Source organism: Octodon degus, unplaced genomic scaffold (assembly GCF_000260255.1).
Source record: "Octodon degus isolate 3935 unplaced genomic scaffold, OctDeg1.0 scaffold00007, whole genome shotgun sequence".
NCBI lineage: Eukaryota > Metazoa > Chordata > Mammalia > Rodentia > Octodontidae > Octodon > Octodon degus.
Genome location: NW_004524583.1, coordinates 28,486,835 through 28,502,064, shown reverse-complemented (window position 1 = coordinate 28,502,064; position 15,230 = coordinate 28,486,835). Strand labels below are relative to the sequence as shown.

The following is a 15,230-nucleotide window of genomic DNA, read 5'->3' as shown; positions in this document are numbered from 1 at the left end:
CCTCCCTCCCCTCCCTTCTCCCCTTCGCTCCCCTCCTTTCCCCTTCCCTCCCCTCTCCTCTCTTTTCCTCTCCTCTCTTTCCCCCATACTGGGGATCAAACACAGGATCTTCTGCTTGCTAGATAGACACTTAACACCTCTGAGCTATTTCCTGAACCCAAGGTTATCTTATAGCTATTAAACTTACTATTAACTACTCACATTTTATAAATGTATAAAATACCTTTTAAAATCGAATTTCAGATGCTCACAAATAGAAAAAATGTGTAGTTAATGGTACCATTCCCTGCGTTAATGAGGTGTACACTGTGCATGCTGGTCCACTTGCACTCACGTGCAGATTACGACTAGATGATTGCTAGCAGACTTCATGAACCCTCACTGGGGGTGAGAGGAAGAAGAGTGCGGTTCTGGTTCATTGTTATCCTTAGCCCTAACTAATCTGAGTAGGGCAGGCTTACTGGGAAGAGTAAGTAAAGATGTATTTGAATTTAGAGAGGGCCATGGATGAGTTGCAAGAGATATACTATGTAGTTTTGAAGGTGTGGAAATGTAAGTAGAAATGTTTGTGGGGATAAATGAATTACAGCCATTTGGCCAGCATAGAATTGATTAAGGAGCAAGCGAGATTGTAGCTCGTCCAGAGAGGAAAAGGTGGAACTGAAGAAAAGTGAGAAGCTATTATTTTGAAGCTACCTACTTTTTCAGAAGGTAAAAGTATGTTATTCTTACATGTTTTTGAAAAAAGGCAATAAGAACAGAAAACTCATCTCTGACAAAAGAAGTGCAAGATTTAAAGGCTAAGCAAAATGATCAGGTATGTATGTGTTCCACAACTCTTTTGGACAGAGGTGTTACATGCAGAAATACCACATCTTTTGTCTGTTTCTCTTCCAAGGTAGATAGCTTTAATCAGTGAGCAGTTAGTTACTTGATTGTCAGTATTAGAAAATACAATTTATTAAAAGCTGTCTGCATGCCAAGCACTGTGTAGTCTAGACTAGGATGTCATTGCTTTTTTATACAGTAGTAAAAAGATAAAACTAAATAATCTGCTGCTTGAAATGAGGCTGTTTTCTAGTTGTATTTTGTCTTTTTGTCTGGTTAGAATTAGTAATTCAGGTATTTATCTAATGGTTTTTCTTTTGTTGTCTATAATTAGGCTTAAACTACTTTTTAAATGCTATTTTTTTGTTATTCACCATTTAAAATATCTAAAAAAATTGTGGGCTTGTTTTTTTCCATTTAAATTTTGGTAGAATGGTAATTGTATTTTTTTCTTCTTTCTTTCTTTTCTTTTCTTTCTTTCTTTTTCCTTTTCTTTCTTTTTTTTTTTTAACAGTACTAGGATCAAACTCAGGAGCTTGTGTTTGTTGGCCTGGGGCAGGTGCTTACGCTGCTGAGCTAGCTTCCTGGCCCTGTAACTTTCTGCTTCTGACCCACTTAGGGTTTGAACAAATTATTAAGATGTTTTTTCTATTTCAGGTTTCTTTTGCATCTCTAGTTGAAGAACTTAAGAAAGTGTAAGTGGTAACATTGTTATAAACCTTTTTACTTTTGACCTATTTTCTCAGTATGCATTAATTAGTTTCATTGCTTAGTTGGACAGGGGATCCACATTGACTTTAGAATTTTTATTAATAGACTAAATGAAGTTAGCTGTGTTTCTCAAATTTACTCTTAATTTCTAACATTGATTCTATTTATTTATTTAGGCAGAATTGGGGATTGATCTCAGGCTCTTGCACTTGCCAGGCAAGCACTTATTCTACTGAGCCATCTCCCTGGCCCCTTTATTTATTTATTTATTTATTTATTTATTTATTTACGGGACCGGGGATTGAACTCAGGCCCTTACGCTTACCAGGAAAGTGCTTATTCTGCGGAGCCATCTCCCTGGCCCCTCCTCTATTTATTTTTGTATGACATCAAATTGTTTATTTTTTGTCTTGTAGTAGGGACTATTAAAAAAACATGTTATTCTGGAGAGATCAATTCTTTGCATTCTTTAGATGTTGTGAAGTTTGATGCCATAATTGTGTCTGTTATCTGCGGCTTTCAGCATCTTGGAAGCTAGTACTGTTGAGGGACCCTTTTTTCTCCCAGTTGTTCTTCATAGTACAAATCTTACATTCTTCATGTACTTTTTTTTTTCTTGATAGTACTGGGTATTGAATCCAGCTACATCCCAACCCCTTTTTATTTATTGTTTTCCCCAACCCCTTTTTATTTATTGTTTTCCCCAACCCCTTTTTATTTTTTTGAGACAGGGTTTTGCCAAATTGCTCAGACAGGACTTGAACTTGCAGATTTTCTGCCTCAGCATCCAGAAGACCTGGAATTACAGTCCTGAGCGACCATGCCTGGCTCCCCATGTACTTTTTTTTTAATGTATTTAGTACAGGGTCTTGTTACACAGATCGGACTCGTAGTGATCCTTGTTTTTCGGCCCCCCAAGCACTGGGATTACAGGTGTTTGCCACCATGCCCAGTCTGATCGCTGTTTCAGTGTGCTTCTGGTACGGGGCCAGCATGGCATGCTGGAGGTCAAACCCCACCGCTGTACTCTGCCTAAGCAGGCACTTTAGTGCACCGAGCTATCCTGCGGGCCCTTCTAATGTACTTTTGTAAGTAATCACCGACTTGTGTATAAGTTACAACCAGCTAATAGTTGATGATTAAGTCTCATTTAGGAAGAGCTTTGCTTTTTTGTTTTTTATTTTGCAAGAATAGGTTGCTATTTTACTTAAAATAGGGAAGCGTGGATTTGGCGAAGCATTTTGAGATTTGGTGGCTTTTTTGGTATCTTGATGGATTTTGGTGATTTCTATTGAAGTTAATACTACATTTATTTATTTAAGGATCCATGAGAAAGATGGAAAGATCAAATCTGTAGAAGAACTTCTAGAAGCTGAACTTCTTAAAGTTGCTAATAAGGAGAAAACTGTTCAGGTATTAGGAGAAAGAGAATAGTGTATTTGCTTTTCTGTTTATCAACTTTAGTTATTGTCATTTAATTTCATCTGTTTGTCTTTGCATTGCATTTTATGTCAATTTATGTGTTTCCATTGTCCAATCTTGTCTTGTTTTGTTATTGTCAAGGATTTGAAACAGGAAATAGAGGCTCTAAAAGAAGAAATAGGAAATGTCCAGCTTGAAAAGGCTCAACAGGTAAAAATCCCAGAGCCATAGCATGACAGATTTATTAGTCTATGTGTTGTTTATGAGTTACTTGATTTTTTTCTTTGTTGCTCGGAAAAAGTCTTCTAGTAATGTGCTGTCAGTAGTTAGGTTAAATACTTTTTTTTTTTTTTTTTACCTAATGTGAGAAAATACGCTTTTTGATTTCAGGGAAGCGCTTATTCTATTGAGCCATCTCCTCAGCCCCGGCGCTTTTTGATTTCAGATGTCCTTGATATTGTATACCTTTTAAAGTTTAGCTGTCAAAATTTTTTCCTAAAATGTTTTTTGTACTAATATTTCATTTTCGGGCCAGGGAGATAGCTCAGTAGAATAAGTGCCTGCCTGGCAAGTGCAGGGTCCCGAGTTCAATCCCTGGTACTGAAAACAAAAAACAAAGTTAATATTTTATTTTTGTTTGCCAATTTAAAGCAGAATACTAAAAACTTATTAAATTCTTCTTTTAAATTCCACCCTTAAAAGGGAAAACTCTTGGGACAGAATAATTTATTATAGAGTATGTATTACTCAACCTCTGTCTGTAGAACAAAATTATAAGTTTTTTTCCCCCCAGAGGTAGATGTGTTTATTAGAATTACGTGAATTTAATGGAGTTTAACCTGATGAGGCTTTATTCAAAAATTTGAGATTATGGGGTAGAAGAAAAGATTCTTTCACCTAACAGATTTATTCAACAGTATTTATTCAGTTCTTCTTCCCTATCAAAACTCTGTACTAGTGATTAGAGATCATATGTTGAACAAAACAAGGTATAGTGAAAAAAATACGCTTGTGTAACACAGATCGTGACGTTAGGAGAGACACCTCCTGAAGAACTGATGACCTGTGCTAAGATCTGAAGGGGCTGTGAGACTAGAGTGGGAGACAAAACTACTAATAGCCAGTCTGGTACGTTTGAAAAGGAGAACAGTAATAGAGTACTTCAGAAGGACAGTCATAGGGTCCTATTAAATAGTTACCCTTGATAACTGAGCTGTAGGAAGGTATGTGGAAAACTAGTAATTTTACTTTCATAATTGTAAAAATATCGATATTTAGACTTATTATTTATCACCATCTTCCTTGTCTTAGCCCCTCCTCTTATACTGTTGTTACTTTTACTGTCAAGTAGAATGTAATAAAAACATCTCATTTGGGCATAAAAATTTGAGCTGGGGCCTTTGTAAATGTCAAAGAATGCTAAGTATATCATAAAGCAAAAGGATTATGAATTACCTTTTTTGTACTTTGTATTTCAGTTATCTATTACTTCTCAAGTTCAGGAGCTACAGAATTTGTAAGTACCATTTTTCTTATTTACCTATAAATACCTTTTCCAGAAATAAAATATAATGACAATTATAACATGCTTTTATTTCAATTAATATTTTAGAAAACATCAAATTATTCACAAAGCCTTACAGTATTGCATTTTTTCATTATGCTTTAACCTATATGGTTTTGTTTGTGTTTTTCTTTTTTGGTAGAAAGGAGTAGGATGTGAATTCTTACTTTTTGATTTATGATCTGAATATGACTTTAAGTGACTATAGCTCTCATCCTATATAAATAGTCATGTGAAACTAGGTATGTATTTTATTCTCAATCCACTTGTAATAAGCTGTCTAAGTTTGCTGGCATTTCTTAAAACAGGGAGATCTATTGTAGAGCTACCCTAATGTATTTATTGTCTGGATTTTCAGAGATAGAGCAATTTGTTTAATTGTCCTATACTTCCTAATTTGATAGTCTCTAAAGTCTTGTATGAATTCTTTATATATACATATATATATAATTTTTATTAATATATTTAGTACAGGGTCTACAGGGTCTCACTACCTAGATCAGACTCGTAGTGATCCACCTGTGTTCAGCCTCCCAAGCGCTGGGATTACAGGTGCGCACCACTACGCCCAGTCTCAGTTGTGGTCTCAGTGTGCCCCACAGGCAGTGCCTGCACACCAAGGATCGAACTCTGGCCCCTGTGCTCTGCCTAAGCAGGTGCTTTAGTCTGCTGAGCTATCTGGCAGGCCTTTAAATTCTTTTTGTTGAATCACGGTCTTGCTATGTAGTTCAGGTTAGGCTTGATCTTACTGTGTAACCCATGCTGGCCTGAAACTTGTGATAGGCCTCCTGCCTCAGCCTGCTGAGTGCTAGGATTGCAGGTGTGTACCACCATGCCCAGCGTCTATCCTTTTAACATGAAATATTAGTTTATTTTAATCTGCTTGGGCTGTGGGTATATTTTTCCAGCCTCCATTATTTATGTTCATGTAATATTTTTATTCATATTTCTTGTTAATATATTATCAGATTAAAACGAAAGGAGGAACAGGTGAATACCATGAAAGCTGTTTTAGAAGAGAAGGAGAAAGACTTAGCCAATAGAGGGAAATGGTTACAGGTAAGACTTTAAAAAACAAAAGTATAAAAAGAAAAACCTTTTTAATATTTGAGTATCAGTTCATACCTATTGTTTTTTAGGATCTTCAAGAAGAAAATGAATCTTTAAAGGCTCATGTTCAAGAAATAGCACGACATGACTTGCAAGAGGTATAGTATATGTAGATTATAAGGACTGAGTTTCTTTAATAAAGAGCTTAATCTGGTCAGTTTCTTTGCCCAGATAATTCTTATTGTACTGTAATTTTGTTATTGTTAAAATAACTTCATCAACCTAATCCTATAAATATTCCCTTTTTAATTTTTTAAATGCCTTCTCTTTCAAAAACTAAGTTTGATAAAAATCATTCTTTGTTTTATAAGTGGCTTACCAACAAATCTGCCACATAATTATGTTTCTGTGTTTTGGGTTGATTTTGTATACATGTTGTGATACTTGGTTTTATTTGTTGCTAGTGTTAAAAATATGAATCTTTCTTAGGTGCATTCTGCATCACAGTATGAAGAACTTGAAATTGTGTAAGTATACTTTTAGCCAGCAGTATCAGTAAGAACTTGCTGTTTTTCAGAATGTGCTTCTTCATTCAATGCTTAGTGTTTCATTTTTGAAATGCTCGTAATACTAGAACGTAGTAAATTTTTTTCTCTTTAAATTCTGTTCCTTGATTGTTTCCAGATCATTTCATACAAAAGTTAAAAAATTTGCAATCTTGGCCTAAATGGGTCAAAAGTAATTATAGTTTCTTCTTGTTATTAATTGTAGTCTGGAGGCAAATAAGCTCTTTTTGGTAGAATGAAGCAGAGGCCCTCTAAATACTTTTAAATACCTGGTGACTTTATCCTTTCCCAAGCCATCTAAGTCATTCTTTCAAATATTCATTCTTCAAATATGTACTGGTTTTAAGGGTTTTTTTAAAAAACAAAATTTGCAATTATATAAACAAAATTTGTTTCAAATTAAAACTAGTTTAATATGATAGAATAACATCTGAGTTAAACAAAATGATCTTAGCCATAATATTGATACTGAATCTTGCTATAAGTATAACTTGCTCATAAGGAAAATAAAACTTGCCATGTGAAATATTCTGTGCTAAATAGTAAAACTTTTGATTCTGATCATCATAGGAGGTGTTGGCTCTTTTTAACTGTTCATCCTAGAATACTAGGCTGTTTTCATAAGTCTAATCAGTCTACATTGGTGAGGAAGGTATCTGAACCTCGGCCTCTGTTTCCCTCTTGTTAGTTTTAAGGATCTTTCTTTGATGCAGTGCCCGTCAGTCCTACTGATGTCTGTTTTAAGAAGAACCCCTTTACACCGTGTCTTTTGAACCCAGATAGTCAGGGTGTTAGGCCTTTTCTTGGCACCGAGATGGCTCAGTTTATACATGATTATTTACTTCTTGGGTATTGTGTACCTGTCAGGGTGACTTCAGCTGGTTATGGTAGCACACACTTGTCATTCCAGCACTCTGGGAGGCTGAAGCTAGAGGAACCAAACTCAAGCCCCACCTGGGCAACTTAGCATTTTAGTGTTAAAATCACTGGGAATGTAGCTTACTGTGAAGGCCCTGGCTTCCATTCCCCGGCCATCCCATACCTGGAAGAATTCTTTCATCTTCTAGAAGAGATACACTTGTGGCCTTTTTGTTGTAGGTATACGAGTTAAAAAGTATATAATTTTAGGTTTATTTCTGCTTTACATTTTGTTTGTCCTTTGTGTTTTAAATTAATAGACTTTATTGGGAGGGGAAACATTTTTATGGTTATAGAGAGAAACTGAGAGAAAAGTACACAGAGAACCTGTATCAGTTCTGTCCCGCAGTCCCCTGTTGACATCTTGCACTAACCTAGTGCAGTTACCACACTTCATGAGGCAGTAGCAATATGTTGTTATTAACTAAAGGTCTTCGTTCCCTTTGGGGCTCAGTCTTCGTAGGTTTTAATGAATGCATAATAGTATGTCCATCATTACATTGTTAAATAATTTCACTGCCCTAAAATTCTCCTGTGCTTCCTATTTATCCCACTCCAACTTCATTTATTCCCCCTGCCTCCTTGAACTCCTGGCAACCACTAGTCATTTTATAGTCTTTTTTTTTTTTTCGGAACCAGGGATTGAACTCAGGCCCTTGCGCTTGCCAGGGAAGCACTTATTCTACTGAGCCATCTCCCTGGTCCCCCCCCCCCCTTTTTTTTTTTTTTTCTCCGAATGCCTTCAGGGCAGGTTTGGCTGGCTGGAGTGTTGTGGGGATCGAACTCCAGCAACCTGAGGCTGACAGCTTTGTGGAAGCAGCCACTTAAAGAACTGAGCTAGGGCCAGGCCCCCCCCCCCCGCCCCTGGCCCCATTTTATAGTCTTAATGATTTTGCTTTTTCCAGAATGTCACAGTTGGGCCCATATAGTATATAGATCTTTCAGGTTGTCTTTTTCCACTAAACAATATGCATTTAAGATTTACTCTTTCTTTCATTCTTTAATCTTACTCTTATATATGCTGCCTTATTTTTCATATAGATCTGTCAGCATGTTGACGTTTTTTCTTGCTCAACGTAGGATACACATAGTGTTCGGGGTAGCAAATACATGAGGATTTATTGTGTCCTTTAAGACCCTGGGGCTAGTGAAACGGGTAAGATTTTTCCCTAGGGACACAAACAGCTCATTTAATAGTGTTAAATGTTATATTAGAGGTCTGTTGTTTAGACATGAGTTCTAGGAGGACTCACATGGGCTAGATTAAGACTTACATCAAGACTAGGAAAGGGAGTAGCAAGTTAAATTGTGTGTGACACCTGTTCAGCACAACCATTGGGCATGTTGTAATTTCCAAGGTTAAATCATGGCTAAGATTCTTGGCAATAAAATTTGCTTCTTTAAGTAATTTGTATAATATGTTGATGAAATACAGTTGATTTTAATCATTATCTTAACCGTTGCCTAGAAAAAAACCATGTTTGCTTCAGAAATATTAAATATAAATAAAGCTGTAGTGGTTTTAAACAGCTACCTTGGAAATAATCTTTTACGACAAACTTAGCTTTGGTGTATGAAGAGAAATAGCCAGTAGATATACTGTTTCTGTTATTTTCCTAGAGGCAATCTTGGATTCTGACTTTCCTTTTTTGTGTATGCTAGTAAAATAAGGCCTTTATAAAAACTCTAGGTTGAAAGAAAAGGAAAATGAAATGAAGATGGTAGAAGATATGCTAAAAGAAAGGGAGCGTGATCTTTCTAGCAAAACAAAGCTGTTACAGGTGAATATAATTATTTGAAATTAATTATTGGCTGAGTTAATATCTCTGGCTATGTTTTAAACAAGTCTTAACTGCTAGAAAAAAAAATACTGAATGAGCCATCCACTCTGACATGGGTCTCATTCCTCAGAGGTAATTACTATCAATATTAGTTACATCTTTTGAAAAAATATCCATGCATAAATACATGAACTTGTGTATACTTTTTAAAACATGCAGTACATAATTACAGAGTCTTTTTTATTTTTTGTTTTAGTGTTTTGAGACGGGGTATATGTACATCATGCTGGCCATGAACTCACTGTATAGTCCCGCTGGCCTTGAACTCCACTGAGCCCCCTGCCTCAGCCTCCAGAGAGCTGGGGTTACAGGCATGTGCCACCTCACCTGCCTTAAACACACTTTTGATTTTTGCTTTGCTCCAGTTACAAATATTTTTCACTTTCCACATACACATATTTCTGCTCTTAACTTTTATGGCTTCACCTTAGCGTATGGTTGTACCTCCACTTGCATAACCATAGTGTATCTGTTATGAAGTCCTAGAAGTAAAATTCTGGGGCAAGTGTTAATTCAAGTGTTGCATGTTTTGTTTTACATCACATTGAAAGGTCAGCACATGTTGGTCCCTGCAGTGTTATGGAGTGGTCACACTCACAGTTCATGCCCCAAGAGTAGGTTCTGTGTCATGCTGGCCCTCCCAAGTGGAATTGCCCTCCGAAGGTGTCCTTAACAATTATACCCTGGCCAATGGAGGCCTCTTCTTTCCAGTGTGGACAGGCAGTGGGAACAGTTGATAATGTACTTGAAAGATGATAGGATTGTTCTTTTTTTTTTTTTTATATTTGAAAATTTTATTGATAAACACATAGCAATGAGACAGTTTCAAATGAAATCGGAAGTACAGTTTCAACAAATAACACACTGCATATATTCTTCTTAGTGGTTAATTGCTGTACAAGATGTGGACTTAAGATCCTATTTACAAACCCCATTAGAACAAATCATTCTATTCATTAAGAGAATGCAACTATATATCTATCCTAACCACTTTGAATACACAGATACAAAATGGACATTCATCTGTGTACCCTATTTTTTCTAAGTTCCGTTATTGAATATTGTAGGTGTGTAAACTCAGCAAAATATTCTAAAAGAGTCCAGTAGCCCATGATAGCATTGGGTCTTCTGTTTAACTGGCAATGTCAGAAATTGTTGACCCGAGTCCCCCACAGCTCAACATAACAGCATGGCTTTACTTCCTAAATTTCGTCTTCATACTTTTCACTGGATGGTTAAGACCAAGGTAAAGCAGGACATGTGCAATAAGAGTTGTAGCTTTTTGGTCTGAGAAGGTCAGTGAAATCCCCTCAGGATTTATCCTGAGATCCTGTACCTCAGATTGTAGAACCTTTGTCAGTGTCAGCCATGTGGATGAGTCACGGCCATTGCTTGGCCAATGTGCTCTCTGTGAAAGCCTGAGAGAGTGTCTTCTCCCCATGTGACTCTCCTTAGCACACTCTACGTCATCGATCACTTTCCTCTTTGGCCCCATAATCTTCTTGATCAGAAAATTTGGGACGCTACTGAGGTACATGACATTACAGTACAAGTTCTCATATGTCCTGAGTCTAATTGACCTTAGAAGGTTAGGGCCAAAATGTTGGCTTTCCTTGTAGCCCTCCTTTTTCTCTAATTTTGGTCTGCAAACTTAGGTTGTTAACCATCCAGAAGACAAGCTTATTGTTATTATCAAACGATTTAGGCTATTAAGCTTAACCTCACTATCTCACTGCATTTCAAACATCTTAGGGGTAGGACTGTTCTTAATTTGTACTTAGGAGAGAAGGTCAGCATTCTTCATATGTGTCTGCCATTTATACATAAAATATCCTTTAATTTTTTTTCCCATATTTTTCCTTCTGGGATGACTTTGCTAATTTATAAGGGAAGTTAGTCCTTTGTTACTTATGAGGTGATCCCTGCCACCTCTCCAGTTTTTCTTTAGATTTCTTTTGTGTTCCTTCTGTTTTTGTAGAGTTTAAATGTTTGTGTACTAAAATATAAGTATTTTGTTGAGTTTTAGTCTTAGGAAAATGGTAGCTCTCCAATCATAAAGATATTTTAGATTTTAAAAATTCATATGTAATTTCAGTATGTTCTAAAAGTGACATTGCAACCTTTAAAATGAAGCTAGCTGTTATTAAATCCTGGCCATTTCTGCAGTGGCTGTGCTGTGCAGGGTACATTGAATAGTGTATGAAGTCATGTTTAGTCATTATAAGTGTTGAACCTACTAGATAGCAGCTGTGGATATTGCTAGGCTGTCATGCATATAACAGGCCCCACAGCAACAACAACAAAAAGCCCATCCCAAGGTACTGCACGCGTCAAGGTGGAGGCCCCTTGCCTTATTGACATGAAGTATCAGCCTATAAGTACTTGGATCTACTTCTTTTACTGTTTTTTTTCCTTTTGAGACATACCCACACCCAGGCTACTGCTAAATGTAACTACATATGTTTTAATACAGCTTTTATTATATCCTTTAAAATTGTTGCTACTTTGGAATTTTTCTGTATTTTATAATATATTTCAAAAGCTTATGTGAAAATAAAAATCTAGATATTCATATTTAATTTTTCTTTAAAAAGGAGGTACAAGATGAAAACAAATTATTTAAATCCCAGATTGAACAGTTTAAGCAACAGAATTACCAACAGGTAGGTACTGGTACTCTTGGATGTTTTGCCTTTTTTTAATGTGGTTAAAAAATTATATAATCAGTAACTATCTTCCATTTTAAAACTTCATCAAGAATAAAATGTTTGTCTTTGTATTTGTGTTTACCGAATTTCCTATAAAACAAAGTTAAAACAATATCCCAAATAAAACAACTACAATTTATAAAAATATACACTTATTACTACTTGAGCTCTGTGTTTGTGTATGTTTTCTGATTCTCAAAAATGCTTTTATTAGCTAGTTAGTTAAAATTATGTAGACCTGAGTTGAAATGTGTGTGTGCATGCACACACTTTTTCTCTTACCCCCTGAAACAAAACAGTAATTGGAGAGAAATTAGTAAATATGTAATATCATAAATGATGGCCTGAGACTATTAATAGAGCCTTTCCAAGGATTTATTTGGCTTGATAAAATTAAAATACAGTTCATAAAAAACGATTACCTACAATTTTTTTTGACTCATGGATATTTCAATACATTTTGAAGGACAAAAAAATCCAAGTAGTTGTTGACCAGAATCTTCTATTAGTTTAGTTTGAGAGATTTTAATCATCAGAAATAAATATCATATGTGAAGGCCATGTATCTTTGCATAATATGTAAAATACACTCTTGTATGTGAGGAAAATAATTTACTAGATTTTCTTTTTATTGCATTTAATGTTCTTTCTGAATTTTTGCAAGTGTAAGAATTTTATAATATGAATTATGCAGTAAGAAAACTAAAAATATTACAACTTTGCTCCTAGGAGATGGATAAATGCTTGTTAAAGAATTTAAGTATGTAGTAATGATAATGACTGGAGTTAACACTCTGTAGTTTTTGTAAATCTGTATATATTTTTATTAAAGTCACTTCAATGCTGGTATGGGGAATAAATATGGAATTTTAGCTTTGACTTAATTGATATCTGAAAAAAATTTATTTTTTTGTCTTAGCTTGTTTTGAAATTGCATTTATTTCTTCTAATAGGCGTCTTTTCCCCCTCATGAAGAATTAGTTAAAGTGTAAGTACTAAGTTTTATTCACTGTATGGTAGGTGGTAAATTTTTGTGTGCATTGTAGTTCACAGAAGCATTTTGATATACCTGCAGATATTCACATGATTTTTATAGTTATTTAGATATCTTTGGTAGGGTACTAGGAATCCAACTCAGGATCTTGCACTTGCCAGGCAAGTGCTGCGCTGCTGAGCTATATCCCCAGCCCTATTTAGATATCTTGAGCTGCAGGGCAGTGGATCTTACCTGTGCTTTTTTGCCAACTTATATCCTTTTTGCCTTGGAAAAATATTTCAAGGAGGATGTTTGAAAGTTTTTAGGGTCTTTTATTTTTGTTTTTGTTTTATCTTTTTTTTTTTTTTTTTTCCTTAGGCATTCAGAAAACACCCAACTGAATCATACCAAACTACTTAAGGCATTGCTAAATCCCCTTTAATCATCTCAGTTGTTCCACTGAGTCTGCTTTATTCCAAAATCTCATTGTGGAATTCAGTGGTGCAAATTTAACTCTTGTATTTAAAGAAAATTTATAATCTTCATTGTTGTACTCTTAAGGAGAACTGTTTTTACTGAAACTCTTGCTTATTGGCCTATAATTTTATCTAAAAGACTGTTCAAAGTCATTTCAGATATGTCATAGTATAATATGTCTCAACATGTTGAATTTCAATCACATTAAGTATATTCACAGGTGACATAAGTAATATAAATGTTCTTCTTTCTTGGTTTGTTGACAGAGTTGATTCTTTATAAGGTTAGAATTACATACTGGTGTAAGTCTTTATAAATTTCGACTATGTGAAGCAAACCCAACATTTCTATAATAAGGGCTTGAAGGGGCTGGTAAGATGACTCAGTGGAATAAGCACTTCCCTGGCAAGCAGAAGGGCCTGAGTTCTAATCCCCGGTTCTGCCAAAAAAAATAAATAAAAATAAGGGCTTGATAGTGAACACTTTTAAGCCTGGTAGAGTACATATGTCTCTGTTTCCTTTCCCTTTTTCTTTCCATTGTCTTTTCTTAAACTTTTAAAAACATAAAACAAGAGGCTGGGCATAGCAGCATGCACTTTTAATTATAGCTATGTCTGTTGCTGAGGCAGGGGTCACTTGGGCCTACATGAATTTTTTGAGTTCAGCCTGGGTAATACAGATCAAGACTGTGGCTCAAACAATAAATAAGCAAAACAGTAATGTTTAGTTTAAGGGTTATACCCCTATGGACTGTGGGCTGGGCAGTCTCTTATTCTTACTTTAAGAAAGAGATATATATGATTTAGCTTTGTAGCCAAATCCATATATTTCTTATGAAAAACTCATTTGTGATTTACTTTTCTACCAAGCCACTCTCAGTCGGTAGAATCTTTGCCATTGCCTTCTGCTTTACTGGTAAATAACAAACAAACTAGATGGAGCAGGGAGGGAACATGAATCCTGGTGTGGAAATCATAGGGGAACACCTGTCATTTTAATATCATGCTGTCTTTGTGGGTGAGCCACTTAAAAATCGTATCTGGTTTCATTGCCTTGTTAAAAAGCACAGGTAAGGTACTGGTTCAATATCAGTTGTTAGTCCTTAGAGAAATAGCTACTAATGGAACATGCTGCTATAATCTCAGCACTCTAGGAGGCTGAGGCAGGAGGATTGTGAGTTTGGGCCCAGCCTGGGGATGTCAGTGAGATCCTATTTCAAAAATATTAAAGGAGGGCGCCTGTAATCCCAGCACTTGGGAAGCTGAAAACAGGAGAATCACTACAAGTCCCATCTACGTAGTGAGACCCTGTACCAAATAAATATATGTACTTATAATATATAATAGATTTTATATATTGAAATATATATATATAAAAAGAATGAGGTTAGGAGGTAGCTTAGTGTGAAGGCGTGAAGGCCCTGGCTCTGCTCCCCAGTATCACCAGCAAACAAGTGAGTGAATAAAGTAACTACTGCACTACCAGATAAAAAAAGGAAATAACTACAGCAGTTCATATATTCATGATTTATGTATTTGGGGGCTAAAAATTTTCTTTAGCACAAACCTCAGCTGTTTTAAAATATGTGTAAACTTCAATTTGTAACTTTCTAAAGTTAAGAATGTGTAGAATAGGCTTTCTGTGGTAAACAGTGGCTAAGCTTACTAAGTTGATAACAGGTTTTGAGCCATTATCTTTTTATAGTAACAGTGATAGGTAGTTACTGTTTTACTTGTTAGCTAATATTTAAATTATATTTCTGTTTATCTAAAATTAGTCCACTGAAAATATGTATTCTTATTCTGGTTTAGAATTTCACAAAAAGAGAAAGAAATAACTGGGCTCCAAAATGAGTTAGATTCTTTGAAGAATGCTGTTGAACATCAGAGGAAGAAAAACAATGTAAGTGAATCTTCATAAGAACAAAGCTTTTTATTTTTCATTGTATAAAGGTAGTTCAAGAAGTTTTTCTTTGAAGCTAATTTTACTTTAGATTTCTAAATCTTTGTAAGAAAAGATTACTGCTTTCTGTTGGAAGCTTTTAGCAGGTTGTTTTTTTTTTTTTTTTTTTTTTCGGAACCAGGGATTGAACTCAGGCCCTTGTGCTTGCCAGGCAAGTGCTTGTTCTACTGAGCCATCTCCCTGGCCCTGCTTTTAGCAGGTATTACT

The 15,230-nt window shown here is 35.5% G+C and overlaps 1 protein-coding gene across 1 annotated transcript in view; it reads left to right on the top strand.

Moving 5' to 3' along the window:
• The window catches only part of Ktn1 (kinectin 1), a 114,447-nt gene that overhangs the window by 57,045 nt on the left and 42,172 nt on the right, over positions 1-15,230 (top strand). The window contains exons 20-31 of the mRNA XM_023701724.1: positions 749-817; positions 1,486-1,523; positions 2,862-2,952; positions 3,103-3,171; positions 4,440-4,477; positions 5,494-5,584; positions 5,665-5,733; positions 6,065-6,102; positions 8,750-8,840; positions 11,495-11,563; positions 12,562-12,596; positions 14,873-14,963. Coding sequence (XP_023557492.1) covers positions 749-817; positions 1,486-1,523; positions 2,862-2,952; positions 3,103-3,171; positions 4,440-4,477; positions 5,494-5,584; positions 5,665-5,733; positions 6,065-6,102; positions 8,750-8,840; positions 11,495-11,563; positions 12,562-12,596; positions 14,873-14,963 — 789 coding nt within the window. The remainder of the gene's footprint in view (positions 1-748; positions 818-1,485; positions 1,524-2,861; positions 2,953-3,102; positions 3,172-4,439; positions 4,478-5,493; positions 5,585-5,664; positions 5,734-6,064; positions 6,103-8,749; positions 8,841-11,494; positions 11,564-12,561; positions 12,597-14,872; positions 14,964-15,230) is intronic.